At 34.2% G+C, this 27252-nt stretch overlaps 1 protein-coding gene and 1 long non-coding RNA gene across 3 annotated transcripts in view; one reads left to right on the top strand and one right to left on the bottom strand.

The window, feature by feature from the left end:
- Positions 1-27252, bottom strand: part of LOC123556321 (uncharacterized) — a 139501-nt gene that overhangs the window by 43174 nt on the left and 69075 nt on the right. Inside the window, exon 1 of one of the 2 annotated variants that reach the window (XM_045346941.2) lies at positions 9101-9188. The exons of the other annotated variant lie outside the window; for it this stretch is intronic. Coding sequence (XP_045202876.1) covers positions 9101-9149 — 49 coding nt within the window. The 5' untranslated portion in view covers positions 9150-9188. Of the gene's footprint in view, positions 1-9100; positions 9189-27252 lie in introns of those variants that run through there. 2 annotated transcript variants of the gene reach the window in all.
- On the top strand, positions 17114-17833 carry LOC128556846 (uncharacterized). The gene is made up of 2 exons (XR_008370865.1): positions 17114-17419; positions 17703-17833. It is a non-coding gene; the product is annotated as an uncharacterized LOC128556846 (long non-coding RNA).

The raw sequence follows: 27252 nt of genomic DNA, 5'->3' as shown, positions 1-27252 counted from the left end.
CTAAATGTCAGTGCGGATTAGAGGAACAAATACCATTTCACATCCTGCAGAGCTGTTCCTATCTGGAAGAAGCACGCCAGAAAGTTTGGCCCACCGACATCTCATTTGCGACCAAGCTGTGGGGAGATGCCAGCGACCTGCAGAATACGGTGCATTTCATTGCCGCATTTTATGTTAAAAAATAAAACGGCCATAAGAAGATGAAACGCAGTAGGTAAGTAAGTAAGTAAAGGTTAACATTAAAATGAATTAACATCAAGTTACGACAAGATATTTTTTATCCAAGAAACAAAAACAGCAGTGCTAACTTTTGAATTTTTACCCGAAAATGAATTTTGGCCTTTAACATCAGGGTTGATCTATAGACTCATGTCTGATGGTATCTTCATTGTTGACATTGATCCTATATATTAATGACAAAATACCTTTAAACAATGAAAAGTATTGCAAAAATGCTACTTTTGCGATCTTTCACACAAATTTGACATTTTACCTAGTAGGCTTTACCATTCACTGTTTTTAAATTAGATCTGCATTGCTGAAATTGCCTTACAATTATAAATAAGAAAAAAATATTTTCAATGAAAAAAATTACAAGTTAATTTTTAACGAAGAAAAAAATAAATATGCTGTATTTTGAACTTTTTTACATAAAAATGACCTTTGACCTTTAATGTCAGGTTTCCCCGTGACCATTTTTTTCATTATTATTTCAAAAGTGATATTGTCTGTTATAGATATTTTACAATGAATAATGATCAGTTTAACTAGTGACAAAAATACCCTAAAACAATAAAGAAATATTGCAAAAATGCTGTTGTTTGCGAATTTTTACACAGCTTTGACCTTTGACCTTTAATAATAGGTTTGCCTCTGACTTATTGGGATAGGCTGACCTTGCTTGACATGTATACATTAAAGTAAATTGGTAACAATGAATAATAACAACAAGCTATTTTTTAACAAAGCAATTAGTAAGTATGCTGCAATTTGTGCTCTTTATACAAAAATGACCCCTAACCTTCAATAACAGGTTTGACCTTGACATATTTTCTCTTCCATGACATCATCTGACATATATACAGTAAAATGAACACTGATCAGTTACTAAAATGACAAAACAAATACTTTTGAACAATAATAATCATTACAAACAAGTTATACTATTGCAACATTTTACTCACCTTTTTGACCTTTGACCTTTGATATTATGTTTAAATTGTATATGCATACCAGACATTGCCTAACATTTATACATTAAAATGAACTGATATCACTGACTAATATGGACAAGATATTATCAACAAAGAGAAAAGTTAAAGAGCTATTTTTTTCATTCCTGTACTTGAAAATGACCTTTGACCCTTAATATCACATTTGAACTTGACTCATTCCAGTCTATATTTTATTGCTGACATTGTGGGACATATATACATTAAACTAAATCACGAGTAATTACTTATAATGAAAAAAGGTTTCTTGCATACCAGACGGGGATTTCCGGTATTTTTACCGGTGCTGGAAAAATCCATCTTACACCCCGGGGTGTAAGATGACTCTCGTGCAGTAAATGACGTATTACGAACTACATATATGTAGAAGATTTATGTAGTTATTTATATTTTATTTCGAAAAACGGAATACAAATCCAGTACCTTGACAGTTCCTCTTTGTTCCTGATAGTATATTTCTCGATTCAAAATACGTTATTTTATCAAAATTTCATAACGATACGCTGGAACTGATAAAACAAAACCGGAACTAAACATTGTTATTTGTCTTTGAAACGTCATGACGTCTTTCCTGTTTACGGACGTTGATTTCCCGCGCTTTGTTTAAATACGCTGCTATAAGAAATAGTTCTAAAAAGAAAGCCGTTCGACTGATTTTATTTTTATTATTATACCTTGATATCGGTATGCAAGAAAAAGATTCCGTCACTGGTAATAGGTGCAGATGGGAATATCCGGCTCTCGGGTAACTGTTTAGGCGGTAACTCGGTAGGAACCTCGTTACCGCCTAAACAGTTACCCTTTAGGCCGGAAATTCCCATCTGCACCTATAACCAGTGAAAGAATCTTATAATCTGTTATTTTTCAAACAGGAATCTATTTATGCATTTTCTAACACAAATTTGACTGTTGACCTTTGATATTAGCTTTACCAATTGCGGTTTTGGGGTTACATCTGCACTTCTGACTTTGCCTGACATACAAACATTAAAACGAATTAACTTCAGTGACTAATAATGTGAAGACATATTAAACAGATTAGAAAGGTAACAGTTTTCACATGAAAATGAACTTTGACCTTCAATTATCAAGACTGACCTTGATTTTTTGCAATAATATTTGTATTTCTGATTTTTGCTGATATATACACATTACATAGATAAAATATGTGACTTATGATAACAAACTTTTTTCTAAGTATAAAAATAAATTTCAAGTATGCCAATTTTTGTGATTTTCACATAAATTTGAACTTTGACCTTAAATATCAAGTTTGCCCTTCATTCCATTTTGCTGAATTTCTTATTGTTGTCATTGTTTGACATATATACATTTACTGACAATCAAATAGTTACTGTAATTAAACAGTAAAAAAACTAGTAGACGTAAACGTTACCCTACCCCCTAATATTTTCACAAGTGAGATTTACCGCCCCTGTTACAAACATAAGTGAACAAAATATAGATATGCACGGCTTTGACACTTAAGAAATGGGTTTTCATGGAGGATATGAAATATTGTTTCCAAAAATGTATAAATTTCTTTTGGCCTCAATTGTTGCAATAAAAGTCCGTGAGCTCTCGGACCAAAAAGTGTGTCAAGTGTTTTTGTGAACATAATGTCAAAACAATATAGTAAAATTATAGCGAAACAAAAAATGGGACTTTATTTCATGTGAATGATTTATGAAGGGAAAAATGCTAATTCTTTGAAGACGATATTCTAATTTGGATTACATACACATGTTCGGGTGAGTTAAAAATAAATGCACTTTCATTTTTTTCTATTCTATCTAACTTGCATTTTAAAATGTTGCATAATACAACGTACAAATAGTGTTATATTTCTAAAGAGATGTAAGTGTCCTGTTGAAAGCAAGTCCTTAAATTTCAAAGTATTCGGCCTGTTATAGTAATAAATTGGTATATAATGTTTTCTTTGGATGCAAAAAAAAATGGGCATACAAAGAGGTCATGAAACTCATCGCCAACTTCATTCAGACTGCACATATTATATTTACGGGCTTCATATGGGAGGTTTGAGTTACGCCACCGTCCCGTTTCTACAGGAAACCTATGATTTCCCGTCCTAAAATGAAAGTGTGAGTAACGGAGGTTGTCTGACAGTATACTTAAATATGGTTCAAATTTAATTTCACTTTTAAATACTAGTAGTCTATAGTTAATACCTTTTGAAGAATTTGCAAGTTGCCCGTGCCATTTCTGAATTAACTGGTCAATAAGTGTTCTTTTAACACTTTTTTCCGTATGAGTCAAATTTATTGTTCCTTGGTGTGCCCAAATATATGTTTTACCAGTTTGATTTAAACTATTTTTGATACAATTTAACCACTTGTAGTTAATAATAGAATTTAGCATATTTTCATAACATATTCGAGAAATTTTATCGGAACTACCTGTCAATAGTTTGCACCAGAAGCCAATCATTCTTGTTTTGACAACAATCTCGAGTGGATACCGACCCAATTCCCCGTACAACATATAGAGTGGCGTGCTCTTTTTACTTTTTGTAATTTTTCTAAGAAAATCATTATGAATTTTTTCGATCAAATCCAGATTTTCAAAACCCCAAATTTCGCAGTTATATGTAAGGATTGGTAAAATACTTTGGTCAAAAAGCTTCAACTGAATGTCTAGTGGCAAATCCAAGTTATAAATTCTAGTGTAAAGCATGTGCATGGCTTTATTTGCTTGGCTTGCAATTAATTTTCGAGCATTTAGAAAACTGCCAGATGACGAAAACAAAGTACCCAGGTATTTATACTCTTTAACCGTTTCTACAAGTTTACCGTTGATAAAGAATTTATATTTGTCTGGTTTATTACTTCCGAAAACAATTATTTTTGTTTTATTCAATTTTGTGGTCATTTTCCACTGGTCACAATAATCGTTAAAATCATTAAGTAGACTTTGAAATGTATCTTGATTTTCACTAATTATTACAGTGTCGTCTGCGTATAACAACACAAACAATTTTAAATAAGATATTATATATATTCATTCAAAGATCTTCCATAGGGAAGTAGATGTAATAATTCATTAAAAATCACTCTTTTATTGAATTTTCGGCCACCTGGCCTTTATCAAAACATGAAAAGTCATTGATACAGCTATGTAACATCCATTTTATAATACTTGTTTTGTCTCAATCAAGTATTATAAAATGGATGTTACATAGCTGTATCAATGACTTTTCATGTTTTGATAAAGGCCAGGTGGCCGAAAATTCAATAAAAGAGTGATTTTTAATGAATTATAAGATATTATATTATCATCAGTTTTCTCAATATCAATACCCTGGTTTTTTTAAGCTAAATACTCTTCCAGATCATAAAGATAGATAGAAAATAAGACAGGGGAAAGATTTTCCCCTTGTCTGACCCCGCAGAAGCTTTTGAAAAATGGAGAAATGTTGTTATTGACAGATACACATGACTTAATATCTTGGTACATATTGTAGATGATCTGAAAAAGTTTACCATTAATGCCAGTCTTAAGTAGTTTTCCCCAGAGACCTACCCGCCATATGTTATCAAAGGCAACTGAAAAACCAATATAAGAGCAGAACAACCTGTTCGTTTGTGCTTTAACTTTGTCAATTAAAAATTTTAATATAAAAACATGATCAGCTGTTAAATATTTTGACCTAAAGCCTGCCTGATTTTCGTTAAGGATTTTATTTCTTAACAAAAAGTTATTAATTCGTTCATTAAGTATAGCAGTAAAGAGTTTACCTAAACAACTTAGTAAAGTTATTGGCCTATAATTTACTGGATCCCGGGGGGACCCGTTCTTCTTATATATTGGGATAATAGTCCCAATTAACCAAGTACCTGGTAAAATACCTGAGTCAAAGATCTTATTAAAAAAGTCACGATAGATAGGGATCATAAACTCCTTAGTACTTTTAATGTATTCATTGTACGTGTATATGTAGTCTTGGGGGGACGCGGCTTTCGAATTATTACTTTTATTTATCATCTTTTTAATTTCTTCGATCGAGATTCTACTGTTCAAATCCTCGTTGTTTTGTAAATGAACATTTAACATATCAAAATTCTCGGTGTCTTCGTATATATTTTCGGCGTTTACATTTTTAAAATGATCGTAAAATGTTTGAATATCGGGCGTATTTTCGGCTGTAGGGGAAGAATTTAATTTGTGCAGGACTTTCCAAAACTCTTTAGGCCGTTTAGAGTGCATCTCTCTTAATTTACATTCGTTTCGCGTTCTTTGTTTATGAATATGCGTGTTTAGCGTTTGTTTATATGTCTTACTGGCACGGTTCAATTCACACTTAGGTGGCAGGGGAGCGGTTTCGTACTTCTCTATAAATATCAGAACAAAAAGTCGGCCAGACGCGCGGCTGTCATCCATCCACATTTTTTTCAAGTGAAAATTAGGGAAATAAAGTGGTGGTTGGCAGACACATTCCATACCACCTGGGTATGCATCTATGTTCGTACTATACATATATGCTACGAAATTGGATTTAAAAATAGAAATGGATGAATGGCACAGTTCAAAGTGAGGCCCGGTTAGGCTATTTTTGGTCTATAAAATTTGGGTGCTGTGGCCGATTTTCACTACATCTGGCATGGAAAGCGACCGGTGCATAGGACCGGAGAGGCGTCTTTATGTAGTCTATAGTATCTGCAATGGTTCATAGTAGTTTCAAAGAAAAATAAGCAGAAACGAGATTTCTATGGATATTTCAACACTGGTACCCACACGTCAATGTGGAATTCGCAAATTTGCACTCCCCTACCACTTAAGGAAAATAGACAACATTCCAAACCACTCAAATATTGACTTTTTGCATTTATTGCAACCCATTACGGAATGAACTGTAACATATAGTGGTTTTTATTTATTTCTGAGTACTAAATTCGGCCTGGCGAGTCCCAAAATGGCAGTGGGTGGCCATATAACAGTGAAGCTAAGGACCCCCAGCCAGTAGGATTCGTATCATAAAACGGCCAAAAGAAGAAAATAGTGCCTAGATAATGACTTTTATGCCATTTTGTTTAAAAGTAGCACATGTGTCTATATCTAGCAATGTCATCAAGCTATATAGTGGCTGGGGTGGCCCCAAAGGATGGATGGGTGGCCTTTAAGGGGTGTCCCGATAGGTTAAATACGGTAATTTGCATATGTATACCAGAATTATGTTAGAAGTGTATCGTTTTAACATTTGAAAGGCTTTAAAATGTAAATATCATGTTAAATTAACTCTAAAGGCAGTGAATAGTTTTTCGGGGTTACTTTGATTCAGAATGCAAATTTTGGCTGATTCTTGCGTGGAGGGGTGGGCATTTTTGTTGGCTTATTCACCGGCTATCTTGTAAATTACGGCAACGCTTTTTGTTCAGTTGATTTCGGGATTTAAGTGTCTTACGATTCAGGACAGGTTACATTTTATTCTATTTAAACATCTAAAAAACTTAAGGTGGCAGGGGAGCGGTTTCGTAGTTTGGCCCCTGTCGATTTTCTGTATAAACAGAACAGGGTAGATATAAAGGCATATCTATCTTACTGGTTATTTATCATTATAAATTCTTTAATTTATCTGGGGAATGTGAAACGGTTAATGATTCTACATGACGGGTGTTTTAAAATTCCTAGCTCCGTACTTCCGGTTGAGGCTAAAACATAAATATCAGAACATCCATCCACATTTTTTTTCAAGACACATTCCACACCACCTGGGTATGCATCTATGTTCATACTATACATATATGCTACGAAATTGGATTTAAAAATAGAAATGGATGAATGGCAGAATTCAAAGTGAGGCCCGGTTAGGCTATTTTGGTCTATAAAATTTGGATGCTGTGGCCGATTTTCACTACATCTGGCATGGAAAGCGACAGGTGCATAGGACCGGAGAGGTGTCTTTATGTAGTCTATAGTATCTGCAATGGTCCATAGTAGTTTCAAAGAAAAATAAGCAAAAACGAGAATTCTATGGATATTTCAACACTGGTACCCACACGTCAATGTGGAATTCACAAATTTGCACTCCCCTGCCACCTTATAGGCCTAACTAAACTAAAGGAACCAGCTTGGGTACCATCTGGTCTAGTCGCATAATGGCGGACAGTTAATTTGGGACTATTTTTTTCATCTGAGATGGCAATTCAGGTATTTGCTAGTGCTATTTTTGTTTTAAATTTCAGTGTGGATATAATGCTGACATTCTAGTAGAAAAATCAAGAGGGAAGGCTGTATTTTGTGAAGTAAAATCCAATGACAGCAAGCGTAGTAATATGGGTTCATGACCAGGTCATTTTTGATGTAGTTTTACAGTAAACAAAAGTGACAGGAGAAATCTTTCTTAGAAGATACATGACCCCTACTTTTCTTTACATTTTTTGATGGTTTAAAGACTACTCTTTACAATGAGGTAAGGAATTGCAATTTAAAATGGGCCTGGCTATATGTGAAAACTCTGTAAACATTGTCTGTTTTATATAGAATATATAGGGTTTACGCTATTGTGACCTATATTGATCGTTTTTTATGAATGAAATACTTTCTCCGCGCGATATGATATTTCCGTCTCGCCTTTTTACACTGAGGCCCAAACCATGGTTTATGATAAGACGTGTTTTTGATCGTTGTAAGAATGTTGCGGAAATTCGTTTCGTTTGATAGTTTTAATCGCTGAATAATTAAATAGTATTCCGATGCTATCCGCAATTTCATTTATTTCATTTTTCGTAGGGTTAATAGTAAGATCCTGTAATTTTACATTTATCGTAATTTTACATTTATTTCGTGTAACTCGTCTTGATTCAAATTTGCTATAAAAGCATCATTTTTGTCGTTTTCCCATTTTGGGGGTTTCAGGAGAGGGCCATTCTTAATGACAGACCTTAGCGTGACTTCACGGTTCGCCGAAACCGGGATACTCAAGGTTAAGGTCAGGGCGGAGTGACCATCGGAGAATAAGTGATCTACATGAATAATTTGAAAATCTGAGATACAATTAAAACTGTGACAAGAAAATAACACGTAGTCTATAACAGAAGTTTCTCTAAAAGTACATTTGCCGATTGACCGGTCTTCGCCAATTCTACCGTTTGCAATAAAAAGGTTATTACATTTACAAAGTTCTAAAAGTTTTAAACCAATAGCATTAATCTTACTATCAGATGAGTTTCTTTTTAACTGCAAATTATTTTCCTCTAACCAGTCAGCAGTATTGAAATCACTTACAAAATTTTCATCTAGGTCAAAATGTTCCGTTAAAAAATTATCGAAACTGGCATAATCAGGGAGGGACGATGTATGGGCATTGACATCGCCTATCAAAATACAATAAAACTCATCTTCTGTATAAAAACGAGATTGCACCGGAGGAACGTAAACGGCTCCAAGAAGCAGGTTATCTTCTCTACCGAGAATGGTGCATTTAATTTTCAACCATAAAATATATCCACTATTTGATTACAATATTTCAACATTTTCTGAAACTGAGTTTTTAACAAAAATACCAAGTCCTCCAGATTTCTTAAAATACTTTTCGGACCTAGGTTTTGAGTAAAATTTATATCCAGGTACATTTATAACATCATATATATCAAGTTTTGTTTCTTCTATACAAAAAAAAACAACAATAAAAAAACTGGTAGCACAAACCAACCAAGCGAATTAACAGCAGAACGGACTCATCAGCGGAAATGAAATGGCAAATTCACTGCCTGTAACTCTATTACGGCTGGACTGCAAAAGAACTAGCACATATAACAACCCGGGACCATTTTACCACCACATGAAGTCATTAAACGTATAGGAAAATTCCAAGTACTTAGACTGCCTTATGGTGTAAGAGAAAGTATTACCGTATTCAATATTATTTTTATCCATCTTTGCATTGAGCATCATTAGCATACAATACACAATGTCACCTTCAAGCTGGTATTAATACTGTGCTTTACATAATCCGTGATAGTGCAAATAATTATAGCATGTGATATACGAGGGGCATTTCAAAAGTAATGCAACTGGGGTAATAAAAAGTGCGCGTTTGATAGATTTTAATTTACTTGTGCGTCATACCCTCAAAATAATCACCCTTGCTACGTACACAAAGTTTCAAACGTTTAATCCAATTTTAAGGCATTTTCATACTCATTTTCAGGTATACCCAGCATATACACTGATAAACATCGGATCCCAGGGCCTGTCGGGACCTATAATGTCTACCAGCTAAATGTTCTTTTTCCAATCTAGGAAACAAGAAATAGCCACACGGCTAGGTCTGGGGAATACGGTGCATGTGGAAAAACTCGAATCCATTTCTTTTTTAAAAAGCAGGTCACAACAGCAGGGGAGCTGTCGTCTAGCAGGGATAGGTGCATAAACCCAGTGTGTGGGCGTCGTTTAAAACATTGTTGTTTAAGTTTCCTCAACACTTTCTCTTTATAAAATAATCCAGTCACAGATTTTCTATTTGGTACAACCAGTTGAATAATCTGACCACGGATATCAAAGAAAAAAGCAAACATTGCTTTCTCTTTTGGCAATTGAGGGGCGGCGGCAGCAGTTTTGGAAGCACTTTTTTGTTCCTAGTAGGCTCAAAAAGGTGTACCCATGTCTCATCTCCAGTAATATATAGTAGTAGTCTTGCGCCAGGTGTAGGCTGCATTTTTTTCTGCTCTGCAAAATTGGATTATTTTGCAAAAACCAGTGATTCTAGAGATTGGATTTTTGACTCAGTTTTTAATAAACTGGTAACCAACATTCTGCAGAATTTATTTTGTGGAATTATCATTGGATTTACGAATAACTTTGATGTAAAACAATTGTAATTTGACAAATATTGGGGTAGCGTTTCAATAATTTCAGTCAGTTTTGGTGAACAACATCTCACTCGAAATTATGGCTAATCCGTGTACAGGTAGACAATACAGTAGAGACCAATTACTGGATTATAGAGATGTGCCTAGGAGGTATACAATACCGAATAAAGAAAACATTAGCTATGTTGAAAAAGTATAATCTTTTGAAATACAGAGGTAAACGAGCTGGTCGCCCGAGGATAAAATCTAAAGCTGATATTCACTTGACAAATTCGACCCAAATTAAACTAAATCATACATTTATATCAAATGCACACAGAAAGAAACAAGAAACAACAGGAACGTTCAAATTTGATCCAAATTAAACTAGATCATTCATTTTTATTGAATGCCCATCACAGAAACTTGGCTACAGCCGGATGGTGATGACGTTGTCAGGGGGGAATTGTCACAAGATGGTTACTGCTTTGATGATGTCCCGAGACCCGACCGGAAAGGTGGAGGACTTGCCCTGTTATACAGAAACAATCTCAAAGTGTCAAGATGCCCAGCAGAAACCTTTCAGTCTTTTGAATGTGCTGAATGGAAAGTACGTAGTCAATCATTCATTCTCTACATCTTTGGTATATATAGACCACCATATTCGGAGAGACACCCACTCAGGCTATGTTTATGACAGAATTCACTGAGTTTCTCGAACAAATAACGTCAAGATCCGAGTCTCTGGTGCTGTTAGGTGACTTTAACATCCACATGGATAATAAGTCAGACTGCTACACAAAACAATTTCAGCAGTGTTTGAGATCTTTTGGACTGGTTCAACATGTCAATGCTCCTACTCATTCTGGTGGTCATATTCTTGACCTGATGATCACAAAGCTAGAAGACAAACGTGTGAATGTCTCAGAACCTTTGCCAGACTATTACATCTCTGACCACTGCTTTGTAAGTTGTAACATTGAACAGTGTCGCCCTCCCTTGATCAGGAAAGAAATCAAATCTCGCAATTGGAAATCTGTATCAAGTGACATATTACAATCAGAATTCGGTCAATTAAATGAAATTGTAGTGAACACTTCCAATGTCAATGATCTTGTGTCTGAGTTCACTAGAATCACGTCCGATATTGTTCAGAAACATGCCCCTCTAAAGGAAAGAACTATTCTCTGTAGACCGACAGTTCCTTGGTACTCTGGATACCTAAAACAGCTGAAACAATACAAACGATCAATAGAAAAAATCTTTATGAATGACAAATCTGACCTTTCAAAGAAAGTGTATAGTGGTGTAAGAAATGTATATAGCGCTGAGCTTTCTAGGGCCAAGGATGAGTATTACCAGAACAAGATTGGAGAAGCAGAAGGAAACATCAAAAAGCTGTATGCCGTAACATCCGATTTACTGGGAAGGTCGAAAGACAATCCGCTCCCATTGCACACAAGTGCAGTATCTTTGGCAAATGACTTTCTACGATACTTTGCTGATAAAATAATCAAGTTGAGAAATGATCTTGACAACATATCAACTGAAACACTCAATGGTAATTCTTCCTACTCAAATCCACCTGTGACTATGAATACATTTACTGCGTTCAAACCACTTTCCGAAAACGATATTTTGAAACTTGTATATGCATCAAAATCTACAACTTGTGAACTTGATGTGATACCAACTAAGAAATTAAAGGAGCATTTTTCACAACTTGTTTCCGTTGTGACAGAAATTGTAAATCGATCACTGCTATCTGGTGTGTTCCCTGATGAATGGAAAAGTGCTGTGATAAAACCTTTGTTGAAGAAGAAAGGTCTCCCACTTGAACTGCAAAACTATCGCCCAGTGTCAAATTTAACATTCCTCTCCAAAATTCTTGAAAAAGCTGCACTAAATCAAATCAACAAGCATATTGAAGCTAACAATCTCCTCCCAGCTTACCAAAGTGCCTATAGAACATATCATGGGGTTGAAACAGCAATGGTCAAAATGTATAATGATCTTTTGGAAACCATAGATGAAAATCAAATAACAATCGTGGTCATGATCGACTTGAGTGCAGCGTTCGATACCATCGATATCCCGATACTGATTCAAATCCTTCAAGATGACTTTGGTATACATAGCACTCCCTTGAAATGGATAGAATCTTATCTCACGAACAGAACAATGAAAGTTTTAGTCGAACAGTCAGCATCTGACACGGAGCCACTAAGGTTTGGTGTCCCGCAGGGTTCTTGTGCCGGACCTGTGATCTTTACCCTGTATATATCGGATCTTAACCGAGTGGTGCAGAAATATCCAGCTGATCTCTATGGATACGCGGACGACCACAAGATTGCGTTAAAACTTCAAGCGGGAAATTCTCAAAATGAGACAACTGTTCTTAAACAACTCGACAGTTGTCTAAATGAAATCATAAAATGGATGACAACCTTCAAACTGAAAATGAATCAGTCTAAAACTGAAATTATTATGTATGGAACAAGACAACAGTTAGCGAAATTGGACATCACAAGTGTAAACGTTGGAGGGTGTGACGTAAAATGCGTCGATCACGTCAGAGACCTAGGTGTAACTATGACCAGTACACTCAACTTTGACCATCACATTCAGAAAAAGTGTCAGATAGCTCATGTACAGTTACGAAACCTTAGGGCTATACGGAAACATCTAACACAGAAGTCAACTGAATCATTAGTGCATGGATTGGTTCATTCTCACATTGACTTCTGCAACAGTTTATTTACAGGAATTCCAGCCTTTCAAATCAATAAACTACAGCGAGTCCAAAATCATGCCGCTAGAGTAGTCAAGAATGCTTCCTATGAAAAACCAAGTACCGAACTTCTGAAAGAATTACACTGGCTTCCAGTTAAGGCTAGAGTCATGTTCAAAGTTTTAGTAATAGTCTTCCGTGTCATCAATGGTACAGCTCCAGTATATCTGAGGGAAATGTTTGTACCTACTCGACAACGATACAGACTTCGCTCACAAAGTGACACTAACTTTAACATCCCTAGACGGCGAATAAAACTAGCAGACAGATCTATGGCAGTCGTTGGTCCCAAATGGTGGAACGATCTGCCTAGCTATCTGAAAAACATTCAGTCTGAAGCCAGCTTTAGATCAAAACTGAAAACACATTTATTTAGGCAGTTTTATGAACAATGAGTGTAGTCTTGTTAAAATACAAAATATTCAGAAGTGGTGTAAAATAGTATTTATATATGTCCAAATCTTTAAATCTAAGTTCTAGAATCCTGTTCATATTTTGTATGTATATATGTTAAATGTGTGTTATGTAATTGTAAAGCGCAATAGAATATTTTATAATTTTTGCGCTATATAAATGCCATGTATTTGTATTTGTCTTTGTATTAATATTGTCCGAAAACTGCTTTATATGGTATTTTTGAAACATTTGAAGCCGATTTCTGACTGTTTCAAGTCGGACACGTGTTTGCTTGTCCGACAATAAATGAGGGATCCATCTAGCTTTAATGCGTCTCATTTTCAAATTACGTTTTAGTATATACTCAATTTATCAACATGATTAAAAATCCCTTCTACCAACCGCTTCAGTGACATTAACACTAATTTAAATGTAATAACATACTTATCTGTAAAAATTCCAACGGTAATTAAAACCAAAATTACTTCACGTACTAGCAGGTTTGTAAATTACTTGATTAAAGTTTGAAATACCATATACATGTATATTCAAATAAATATTTATTATTGTTTATATCAATATTATTGTACTTGAAACTTCTTTCTTACAGATTGCGGTATAAATCAGACAGTATTTGTACCAGAGGAAGCAACTGCCATGTTTCAGATTACATGCCGTTTCCAATATGAATTGAACTTGAGCAGGATGGCCCCTAGATACAAAAGTATAGTCCTGTGGCCGGTAATATGGCGCAGTTAAGACATTTTGATTTGCTAAAAATATTAAAACGCCTACTTTTTCACCAAAATGTGAATTCATTATAAAGACAAACAACACTTGCTCTATTATACTGATTTTCAAGCAAATATAATATTGAACATTAAATGTTTTCACGTCTATAACAACACAGCCCTTCTCCGCGCTCTCTGTTTACATTGCCGGTAATATGGTGCAAAAGGACGTAGCCGTGTGCAATGTATAATATAAGTCATATAAAAAAGATTTTAGCTACTGGCACGTACAACATGTATATTTTAAGTGTTTTTAGTAATTCTAGTAGGGATCAGTAGTACAGGAGTGATCTCAAGTGATAAAAATATTAGAGTAGTCTAAAATAATGCAACATGGTGTCCAAAATTACACAATAAAACAACAGGACAATAACATCTTAACATTAGTTCGCATGCTTAATATTTGCAGAATTAAGATTTTTCATCAGATTTTAAATTTCTGCCTGAAAACATGAATCCTAAAAAGTATTCAAGGTTTATATTATGATAATTCCAATCCACCCAAACCCATTTGCGCCGTATAATACAGTGGTATGCATATTTTTGTTGTAGTGGAAACATATGTTCGATGTCGTACCAAAGTCTAAAGATGTGCTTAGTGTAAATTGAACACCTGCTTAAAATTTCTATGGCGACCATTCATGTACTTCGCTGTTTTGTACCTCCCTAAACGTGTTTTTATTCAGCAAATTTGCCACAAACGCGTGTTTTACATGGCGACGTCATTTGCGCCATATTACCGGCCGCGCCATATTACCGGCTTTTGTTTAACATACATTCACTTCACGATAATATAACCGATCATGACTTGATATTTTCTGACCATTAATGGGAGAACAGACTTCATATAACCATTCTGCGAAATACTAACGATAAATGGATAATCATAATAGACATTAGCAATATCAGTACCAAGGATAATGGAACGTATGCCGCAGATTCACCACTTGGTGTTGACCCGTTTTGCATAATCCTATTTGTTACGCGTAAGTAGCCTTATTGTTGTTATATGATCTCAACATTTGGAATAAATTCTGCCTGTCAGTCTTCTAGAGTAAAGATTATCTTGCACTAATTAAAGTGTACATTTATTCCGTACGCGCGGCAATTCGTCTGTCCATACGTCCGTCCGTGCATCCGTTCACACGTCCGTCGGTCTATCTACCCGGTCCTTTAATCTTATATCTTAATTATAAAGTTAAATGTGAGGATGTGAAGTTGGTCAGAAAACACAAGAGTCTTATCATCATTATATAGTACACAGTATAAAACGTAATATTAAAGCATTATCAAATGTATAATCTGTTAGTTTTAATTTCTTGTAAGTCTTATTCAATTAAATTGCTATCGTAAACGGCCAAATAAAATCGTATTACTAATAAAATATATATGAATGATATGTCTGCAAATAAAACCATTTAGGGGTTGACCATTATCACAAACGCTGACAGTTTTGGTTCACATCCGATTACATATCTCCTCAGAAATTTGGTCAGGATTATCTCTTTTACTTTGCAACTTGCAACCAAACTACATACGTGGTAAGGGCGAATTATGCATTTAAAATTAAAACAATTAGAACGCAACCATGATAAATCATAGCAGTTGGTCTTGATATAAAATGTACAAAAGGCCATAAGCTTTAAAGCTATAGGACTTGGTCAAACATGTGTATAAATTATCAAAACAAAAGCGTACATAAACAAAATCTTAACAAACGTGAACGCCGGCGACGGCAATAGCTCGTTGATGTTTTCTTAAACAAAGAGACGAGTTTAAATGCTGAATAACATGAAAAACATAAGATATTACTTGACTGCATTGTTACATTTCCATGTGTTGACTGACTCTAGATGTTGTATTGGTTTGCGAGCTACTGTATTAATGCTTCTACATATGAATGTGTGACTGTATAAACTTCTGTTTTATTCATTTCTGGCGATATTTTGTAACTTCTGGTCATGAACACGCGTAGGTCATATGTGGCTATAAAATCCAAATGTGCTATGGTTTTATACCCGTCTGACCTTAAACGTTATCGCAGTCTGACCTTAGACAACTTATATTATATATTGAACTGTTATATGCTCTTTACCTATCAATTATAGACACTTATTGTGATGAAACTATCACATGTCAACACACATATTATGTAAATTATCATCAGGATGTTAGTATTTGGTACTCGAGTTGCTTGACTTTCTTGTCATCAAGAGCATTTGTAATCCGGTGAGCAATATATGATCGTTATTGCCCTCATGTGAATTACAAGTATTATGGTACTGCGGTTGGTTTACCGTAGGATGAACATTGGTCCCATACCAGTGATGATATCAGTTCACTTTTAGCGATAACATAATCAAGTAGTTAGTTACACAAAAAGTTAGTTTGAAAATATTAAATATGGAGTACTAATTTCCTATCTTTGCTTAGTTAATAGCTCTTATGCACAACTTAAAATTTCTAAAACATACGTTGTGGTAAAACAAGATTCTTCAAAATCCGAAATTGTGACTAGGTTTTGAGTCTAATATGTAACATAAATAGAATGCATCTGAATTTGAGTATAGAAGTCAAGAAGACAAAATACAGACTTGGTTTGATTCTTCTTATTAGAGGTAACGACATCAGTGCCTGTTATAATCTTGTCTCTTTGGGCCGAATGTCGATAAAGATACACAAATATTAAGGTTTAGGAGTATATCACCAAAACACAGAAATATTTTATAAACGAACAACATCGTTACCAATATTTTACCTGACAATTACATGTTCTGCCGTACTGTCCCATACTGAAAATATTCTGAAAAAGTTGTCCCCCTTTAAAAATGAATGCCATTTGTAAAGAAATAAAAATAAACAATTGCTGAAAACTGTGTTCTACCTAGCTATGTGAAATTTCAACACTCGCACACTATTACAAATGCATCAAAACAAACATGTGTAACAGTTCCTTGAAAATGGTGAGTTTTTAAAGGCGCTTGACTGTCCGGAAGTGGGGCCTATTTAGACAGTCCTTTTTTGGAATTCAATGCTCATATCAGTATACTGACACTTGTTTTGTAGAGTAATATACACGCTATCATTACAAAAACAAGAAACGCGGCAATGCCACGAAACCAGGTTTTCAACACTTTTCATAAGAATAAACAAGAGTGCCAGAATGTCACAATATACGCCCGTCACAGCAAATTTCTTTATTCTAGCACCTGTATTTGCAGATGTAATTTTAATTTTGTGGTTGTTTAGTAATCATTGTAATTTTTTTGTTTTTCTAAGTCCACAAAAAATCTCCTTACCAGGTAGAGATACCTTAAAATACACCTAAAATTAGAAAGTAACAACTATGTTGTACCACAGAAAAGTGGTCTTGGTTTTTCCCTACGATCAATTATAAAAAAAGTTGAATGTTTCTCATTGCAGAGTTGGTGCAGCCGTTCAGCGCATGCGCGGAATTATTATCAAATGGAACGCACGGCAAAAATACTCATTTTCTTGCATGTCCGCACGCATTTAGTGTATAATGTGCATAATATACTGACTAAAGGTTAGGGTTAGAATCACCATGGTTACAAAATATGTACATTTAAGGTATTTTTGTTCAAATTTAGTTAATCCGGTATATACCGGAGTCTGTAATATATCACGGGCGCACCAACTCTGTATTTAGTCACAGCCAAAAAAGTTACAATATAAGTTATTTATAGTAACAACTAAGGGAAGTTAATCTTAAAAAAAAAAAAAAAAAAAAAAAAAAAAAAAAAAAAAAAAAAAAAAAAAAAAAAAAAATACAAAAAAAAAAAAAAAAAAATACAATTTTTCTTTTAAGTCCACACAGAAATCCTTACCAGGTAGAGATTGGTCAAAATACACCTCAAAATTGGATGTAACATGCATGTTGTACTACAGAAAAGTGGTCTCGATTTTTCCCTACGTCTAGTAATGAAAAAGTTACAATATAAGCTATTTATAGTAACAACAAAGGGAAGTAATTCTAAAGAAGGGAACTGCGCAAGACACTTCGTCTCATGATGGTGTATAATTGTGCCAAGTTACATCAAAATCCCTCTATGTATGAAGAAGATATGCTTCGGACAATGTTTTCATTCTTGTATCCTTTGACCTCTAAGTGTGACCTTGACCTTAGACCTAGGAACCTGGTTCTTGCGCATGACACTCCGTCTCATGATGGTGAACAATTGTGCCAACTTTCATCAAAATCCCTCTATGCATGTAGAAGATATGCTAACCCTAATCCTAACCTAACCCTAACCCTATTTTTAGTAACAATGACCTTGACCTTGATCCCAGAAACCCCAAAATCAATCCCAAGCTACAACTTTATATAAGTTTTCTATACACCAAGTTTCATCATGATAGCTCATTCCTAAGTTAAGTTATTGACCGGAAACCCTTTTTCTATTTTAAGTAACAGTGACCTTGACCTTGACCTCAGAAAATCCAAAATCAATCACAGCCTTTGTCTTGATATAAGCTACATACATACCAAGTTATATTCAAATATCTTTACCGAAACAAAAGTTATTCACCGGAAACCCTTTTTCTATTTAAAGTAACAGTGACCTTGACCTTGACCCCAGAAACCCCAAAATCAATCCCAGCCTTTGTCTTGATATAAGCTACATACATACCAAGTTTTATTCAAATATATTTACCGAAACAAAAGTTATTGACCGGAAACACCAGTTTGACGCCGCCGCCGCCACCGCCGCCCGCCCGACCGACATCTACCCCAATCTAATAACTCAGGGTTTCGTTGAAAACCTGGTTAACAACAAAACAAGTGTCAGTATACTAATATAAACATTGAATTCCGAAAAAAGGACTGCCTAAATAGGCCCCACTTCCGGGCAGTCAAACGCCTTCAAAAAATCACCATTTTCAAAGAACTGTTACACATGTTTGTTTTGATGCATTTGCAATAGCATGCGAGTGTTGAAATTTCACATAACTAAGTGGAACATAGTTTTCAGCAATTGTTTATTTTTATTTCTTTACAAATGGCATTCATTTTCAAAGAGGGACAACTTTTTCAAAATATTTTCAGTACGGGACAGTACGGCAGAACATGTAATTGTTAGGTAAAATGTTGGTAATGATGTTTTTCGTATATAAAATATTTTTGTGTTTTGGTGATATACTCCTAAACCTTAAACTAAATTCAATAGACTCGTTGGAAGTCAAAATAAATCTGGGATTGAACTATATGGCCTGTGCAATCAACCATCTAAGCATTTTATTACTTTGGCTAGCGAGTATTACATCAACAATTTATTGCATTAAATGAAATGTGAAAAATATGAAGCTTAAGCGTTCAGTTCTCGTTGTAACATGTTTCCATCCATTGTTACATTGTCGGAGTATATAAATACTGATTATTTACATGATACTTTAGGTAATACATGTTTAATAGACTCTTGGTAACAACCGATGTTAGGGGACGAAGGGGTTCTGTACAATTCCTCACCTGTTACGAATAGACTCCGTACAATCAATTTTGCTGTTATTTTTCTTAAGGATTTTATTAAGTGAGTTTAAAACGACACGAAACATTAAGCACGAGAGACAGACACAACGCAATAATAGCCGCAAGTTAATGATATGCAGTCCGGAGCTCGTAGTTTGCTTTTTCCGTCTTACCATTAGCTTAAATATTTACATTGAATTGAAAATTGCGATTGTTTTTTTCACTCTAAGGGACTACTGAAGTGAGCGGAGCATTGCGATGAATTATAAAACACGGCAATAAATTGTCAGTAAAAAATTGCGAGGGAAAATCTAAGCGGACCGCGGTGGTTTGCGATAGATCACGGTGAATCCCTTGCTCGATAGTATAAGTCCTCAATTTGCTTTTGATTCACTAACATTCTTCAACTTCGGTACTTCGCTAATACAATGAATTTAATTACTTTACAATGATATGTAAAGCTGTATAACCAACAACGGCCACCTTTCGGAATTTTTTAAGATAGAACGTGGAGTTCGTCAAGGGTGCCCCTTATCTTCCTACCTATTAATAATCACTATCGAGATACTTTCAGTAGCAATAAAAAAGAATATATTTAACAGACATAATAATTAATGGAACTGAATTTAAAGAATCACTCTTTGCAGACGATGCAACTTTCTTTCTAACGGAACTAAGAAAACACTAATTAATCTTTAAAACGTCATAGATTATTTTGGAGATTCTTCAGGCCTTAAGATAAATGCAAAATACTACATTACTACGGGTTGGATCACTATAAAATGACGAGAAAATATTCTGGAAAAGGAAACAATTTAAGTGGAGATCTGACCAAGCATGCACATTAGGTATAACATTCACTAACGACTTGCAAACACGAATCGAACAAAACTATAACATGAACATTAATGAAATGATTGTGACATTTAACAAATGGGGAAAAAACACAAATTAACGTTAAATGGCAAAGTAACAGTTATCAAAACATTCGCACTCCCCAAAATAATATTTTCTCTTACTGTACTAGAAAACCCACCTGATCATCTAATACGTTTAATAACAAAGTCATTGTTTGAATTTCTATGGGATGGAAAACCTGAGAAAATTGCAAGAAACGTTATCACACAAGGTTATAAAGACGGAGGCTTAAAAATGATTAATGTTAGGTCATACATTGCATCAATCAACGAATATTTAAAGATGATACTGCAATATGGAAACAAATTTATTTAAAAGAAATTAAGGCTTATGATGAAATTCTTTTATTTGCAGGAAACTGTGCAAAAGATGATTTGATAAAAAAATACACAACAGATTTTTAAAAGATATTGCAACCAGTTGGGCAGAAATAAACTTTGAAACCAACAGAGATAAATAATGAAATTATCTGGAATAACTAACATATAAAAATAAATCACGAAACGGTCTATTTCAAAACATGGCACTTTAAAGGCATGAAATACAAAATAAAATATGATATAGACAATGAAGCGATGCATACCTTTGATGGCTTAAAAGGATTGTATGGTATCCCTACAACTAATTACTGAAAACATCTCTCTCTCATTTCAAGCATCCCTAGACAATGGAAGGCAGATTTACAAACGAAAAGACTTGAACAAACAGAAAGTTCCAACATTCAACAGGTCATATAAGTTACGCAAACCAAATAAATTTTTGTACTTGACTCATTTGAAACGCAATACAAAAATAATCAACAAATCTGAAAATAAATGAAATAATTTATATGAAAGTTTAGAATGGCCTCTTATCTACATGAACCCCTTTCGGGGTACCATTGACACCAAACAAACTAAGTGTGCTCCAATACAAGTTCATAAAACGCATCCTCCCTAAATTGACTTCGTTCATAAATGCAAAATCGTGAATTTAAGTCTTTGTGACCTATGTAATATGCACACTGAAACACTCATTCATTTGTTCTGGGAATGCCCAGTAAATCAAGCATTCTGGTCAGACGTCACATGTTTCTTACATGACAACAATATAAACATACAACTTGACTACAGAATAATAGCTTTTGGTCTAGAATGTAATGCGAAAACAAAAGAAATTGCAAATTTTATACTAATAATGGCCAAACATTTCTTATATAAATGCAAACTGAACAAACGCAAACCACATATTGCAAATTTCTTATCAGAAATAAAACAACGAAAACAAACTGAAAGTATCATAGCACAAACTAAAATCAAACTAGCTACGCATAATGCTAAATGGAGCGATATGAATATTTAACAGAGAATATATACGTATAAAAAACAAAGAAAAATATCAAACAGGGAATGCCACGCACCAGAAACGTAGCCTCCTCAAAACGAAACCCCCATTATTAGTATAAAATTTGCAATTTCTTTTGTTTTCGCATTACATTCTAGACCAAAAGCTATTATTCTGTAGTCAAGTTGTATGTTTATATTGTTGTCATGTAAGAAATACTGGTTTCAAAACACATTAACAACGCTCAGATTAGAAATGAACATAAAGGCCACCGCTCTTCTACTGTCATTTCCTTATTCTTGTATTACTTTTTTTCTATACTGTGTAAGCAATGCCGATTTCAATACCCTTCTGTCAAATAATAACATTGGTAATCTCATCTTGTACAACATTTAAAAATATGTAGAATACTGAAATTTAGAAAACTGTGTATTGCATTGTATATGTAAAAAATAATTAATAATTTTCTTTATATTGAGACATATTTATCGTTCTATATTAAGCTCAAAATGTGTGCCAATTGTCTGAGAAGCCAGTCGGGTATTTACAGAGCTGTCAAGCCAATTTTCTGTTTAGCAAATTGACAATGCCACGTCGTCTTAACATTATTCTAACATAATAATGAGGAAATGAAAACGAAACAGTCCCTCAGTACTTTTCTTGTCTGGCTCTTAAAAGTTAAAGACTCAGGATGTTCTAAATTTTTGATAATATCAGTTTAAAGATACTTTGGATAGAACCCTAAACGAGAACAAAAATACTTATTATCCGCCGTCCATATTTATCATTTATAATGCAAGGAAGTGTCACAATAAATACAGACCATGAAATTTCAGATATGACAGCAAGGACCCAGATGAAGAAAATCTAACTATAAATATAATCAGTGCTATGGAGGTCAAAATCCAAGACATTGAAAACAGTTGTTCCTTCGACAGCGAGGCAATTGAAAATATGAACAAACGGCAATCTGAAATCGAAAAGATGCTGAAGGCCCTGAAAACTGATGAAAATCGTCAAAAAGGGTACAGCAATCCAATTCATTCCTTTAGACGTTTTCAACATAGACGAGCTAGAAGATCGGGCGGCGGACTAATTATTTATATAAAAGATAGTTGTAGGAAAGGTGTTAAAGTAATACAGAACGATATTGACTGCTTAATTTAGTTGAAACTTGATAAATTATTTTTTTCACCTAGAAAAGGATATTTATATTGCTGTAACATATATAGCTCCAGAAAATTCGCCAGTTCACAATACATACGATATAGATATTTTTAGAAAAATTATAGAAGATATAAATAGATACAGTCATTTAGGACTAGTATTTTTAACAGGTGACCTAAATTCGAGGGCGGGCAATAAGCATGATTATATTGTTAATGACAGAATCATAAATGGCAATGATTGGTTTGAGATCGATTCACCATTCCCACGTTCAACCTGTGACTTAACGGCAAATAGATTTGGAGAGTTTCTCATAGATCTGTGCAAATAAATCAACAAACGTGCGAACTGTTAACGGTAGGCTTCATAAGGATAAAGGAATCGGCAAACTCTCATGCATGACCCATAATGGCCAAAGTTTGGTGGATTATGTTTTGACTGATTCTGTCAATTTCCAGGACATAGCCGATTTTTTTGTTGAAGATTTCAATACTTTTTCGAATCATGCCCCAGTTTCCTTTTGTTTGAAAATAAATACAGAATTATCTCATATGTTCCAAGGTAAAAGTGTATTCTATAAATGGTACCCTGAGTATAAAGACGCCTTTGTAAATGAAGTAAGAAATGGTACTGCTGACCTAGAAACCAGTTTACTTAGCGATATTTCACGAGCGGAAGCACCGGATGTATTAGTGGGTAAATTTACAGACTTTTTACAAGAAAAAGGAAAATGTTATTTTGAACATTCCTCTAAAATAAAAGATGCATATTTTATACATACGGACAAAAAAAAACAAACAGAAATGGTACAATCAGGAATGCAAAGAAAGACATGAACAGTATAAAAAGGCGGTATATGAATATAACATGAATCCATGTCAAGAAACAAGATGTAATCTTTTTGAAAAGAAGAAAAGCTACAAGTATTATTGTCGTAAATGTAAAAACGAGTACAACACGTTATTTTGTAAAAATCTTAATAGCATGAAACATAAATCGCCCCGTGAATTCTGGAAATTTTTTAAACAAAAGACTTCTAGCAGTCAAAGGGAGCAAATATCATGTAATGAGTTTTACAATCACTTTAAAGACCCTTCCTCTACGCAAGAACGGCACGAAGATGATGGGGGTAAATACAGAATGTTATGACTTTGTTGAAGATTTTTTGAATAACGGTACAGATAACCCAACTTTTGATGAGCTTGACATACCTATTACAAATGATGAAATTTAAGGAGAAGAATTCTATAAGACTTGTCTTTCATTCTTATCCTTTCCTGTTTTGCTTTCATCATAGTATGACATTTGTATCAATATATGCACTTCATTTTAGGAATAAATATGTTTAAACTAAATGATGAAATTGTACGGGCATCCAAATGTTTAAGTAATAATAAAATGTGTTCATCTGACAACATACTGTATGAATATTTCAAAGCAAATATTTATGATATAGTTAACCCATTGCACTTATTATTTGATTATATATTAGACAGTAGAACCTTTCCAAGATGTTGGTCATCTGGCATTATTATTCCATTGTATAAAAAGGGCGAGTCATCCGACCCAAATAACTATCGGGGTATTACAATTACAAGCTGTTTTGCAAAGTTTTGTACCGTTATTATAAATGAAAGGTTGAAAAAGTGGGCCATAGTAAATGAAAAGATTACTGATGCTCAATTTGGCTTTAAGAAAGATTACAGTACAGTAGATGCTATTTTTGTTTTAAATTCATTAGTAGAAAAGTATATTACAGACCGGAAAAAATGTTTTGTTGCTTTATTGACTTTAAGAAGGCATATGACCTAATTGATCGCAATTTTCTATGGTACAAACTTATAAAATTTGGCGTTGACGGTAAACTATTTTCGGTTATTTATTCCATATACAAAGATTGTACGTGTCAAGCATATCCATACATTGTCTGAATTTTTTGATAGTGAGATAGGGTTATTTCAAGGTGAGATTACGTCACCAATTATATTTAGTCTCTTTATAAATGATTTAGAGAACGCATTGCAAGAAAATTTAGATGTTGGTTTGACGCTAGATCAGATATCTATTTATCTTTTGTTATTCGCAGACGATGCTGTTATATGTTCTGACTTGATAGAAAGTCTTCAAAAATCCTTGGATAGCTTAGAAAAATATTGTTCAAAATGGAACCTGACAGTAAATGTAGACAAAACAAAAATAGTTGTATTCCGAAAAGGTGCTGTAGTGAACAGAAATTGCAAATGGACATATGCAGGTTCCAATATAAAAGTTGTTAATACTTTTAATTATTTAGGAATTGTTATGTTAAGTGGTGGCTCATTTGTTCACGCTACAAATACTCTTAAAGGCAAGGCTTTAAGAGCAATGAGTTCATTATTGAGTGAAACAAAGGGCAAAGACATTCCAATAGATATTATGTTTAACTTATTTGACTCATATGTTGCATCTATTTTGAATTACGGTTGTCAGATATGGGGCTACCTGTAAGCGGAAAATATAGAAATTGTTCATCGGAAATTTTGTAAATGGATGCTTAATGTAAAGATGTCGACAAACTCACTATCTTTGTATTCAGAACTAGGTAGATATCCTTTATATATTCCTCGCCATATACGCATGGTAAAATATTTCATAAACCTGTATAAAGTTAAAAGCGAAACTTGTATTCTTAACTGTATGGTAAAAAAGCAAAGGGCAGAAATTGAATTAAACCCTGGAATTGTTAATTGGTCTTCGAAGGTTAGAACTATTTTACAGAGTGCAGGTTTCAATGATGTTTGGATTTTCCCTGAGTCCATCAACCATTTATACCATTATTACGATGTCGTATGAGAGATATTTATATTATATACTGGCGTAATGGTGTGGATTTGTGTTCATAATTATATATGTATAAAAACCTGAAATTTGATTTTAACAGAGCAGACTATCTAAATATGATAACAAGTTATAAATTACGAAACACGTTAGCGAAACTTAGACTATCATCACATAATTTGTTTATAGAAACAGGAAGACATAATAATATTGACAGAAGTGAAAGAAAATGTACACTTTGTAACTGTAACGATATCGAAGACGAATATCATTTCGTAATAATTTGTCCCTTATATAATGAAATAAGAAATTTGTATATTTCTAATTACTACGTAAGACACCCTAGTATGTACAAGTTCATCGAACTCCTAAATTCCACGAGGAAATCAGTTGTGATAAAACTAGACTTATATTGTAACAAGGCGTTTAAGATAAGAAACAATGCATTAAATGCGTTATAATAAGTCAACATGATTTGTTTGCACTATAATGTATAATGTACTAGTATCCTAGTTTTATTGCACACCTGGGCTACGTTTCATGGAGAGTCCTAAGTCTTAAAACAGTCTTAAGACCAAAACTGTGACAATTTTGCGTTTCAAAGAAAGTCATAAAAACAGTCCCAAATTTTTAGTCCTAAGTTTATGACCAAAATCGATCCTAAGTCTAGGACTGCTATTGAGCAGTCTTACGATAGTCCTAGGATAGTCTTAAGACAAGAACACTCCGAAATCAAAGATGGCCGCCTTCATGGTATTTGTCCGAGAAAAAAATCTTGATTATATTTCTCTAAAAATCTAAACTTGCGCCCTGCGATTTTTCTCCGGTTTCTCGAGACAATGGCTGGACTGTCTAGAAGTATTTCTCAAAGAAGCAAAATCGCGATTGTTCGACAGTACAGTATAAGCCACCGCCGTAATTAATGCTAAAATACGCCACCGCCGTAGTCGGTGCTAAGTTTTGTGTATAACACGGCCCGTATAACCATTAAACATGGGTGGTGACAAAGTTTTGGCAGAGCCGGTAGTTGTTTTCATTTCAAGGGCAGTAATCCAAATAAAACTAAAATGGCGACTGTTGCTAAGGACATTGATTACGATATTTAAACACATTCAGCAATTTACTTGCAACAAGAACAACAGATTCAAACGTTTTAAATGTTTGTAAGATGTTTCTTTATTGCCTGAATACTATAAACCTTTGAAGATTACACTGACCAACTACAGTAGACGTTTTAATATTCATGTGGTTCGTACCAAAAACACTCGTACCGAAATGTCAATAAAAAAGAAACAATAAGAAAAAAGATGTATTGTGACTTGTTTGTTATTATGTCACAAGTTATACTTATGCTAATACCATTTATTATGCAACAAAATTATGATTTTTCTATTTCACAACTTACTGTAACAGGGTGAGAAAATGCGAAGTCAATTTCTGTCTCGAACCTTGGAATCCTTGCTTTCAGGGTGAGAGCTCTACCAACTGCACTAAATGACTGCCTATACAAATTCTTCTACAA

Source organism: Mercenaria mercenaria, chromosome 5, assembly GCF_021730395.1.
Source record: "Mercenaria mercenaria strain notata chromosome 5, MADL_Memer_1, whole genome shotgun sequence".
In the NCBI taxonomy this organism is placed as follows: domain Eukaryota; kingdom Metazoa; phylum Mollusca; class Bivalvia; order Venerida; family Veneridae; genus Mercenaria; species Mercenaria mercenaria.
This window is presented reverse-complemented; position numbering and strand designations above follow the sequence as displayed.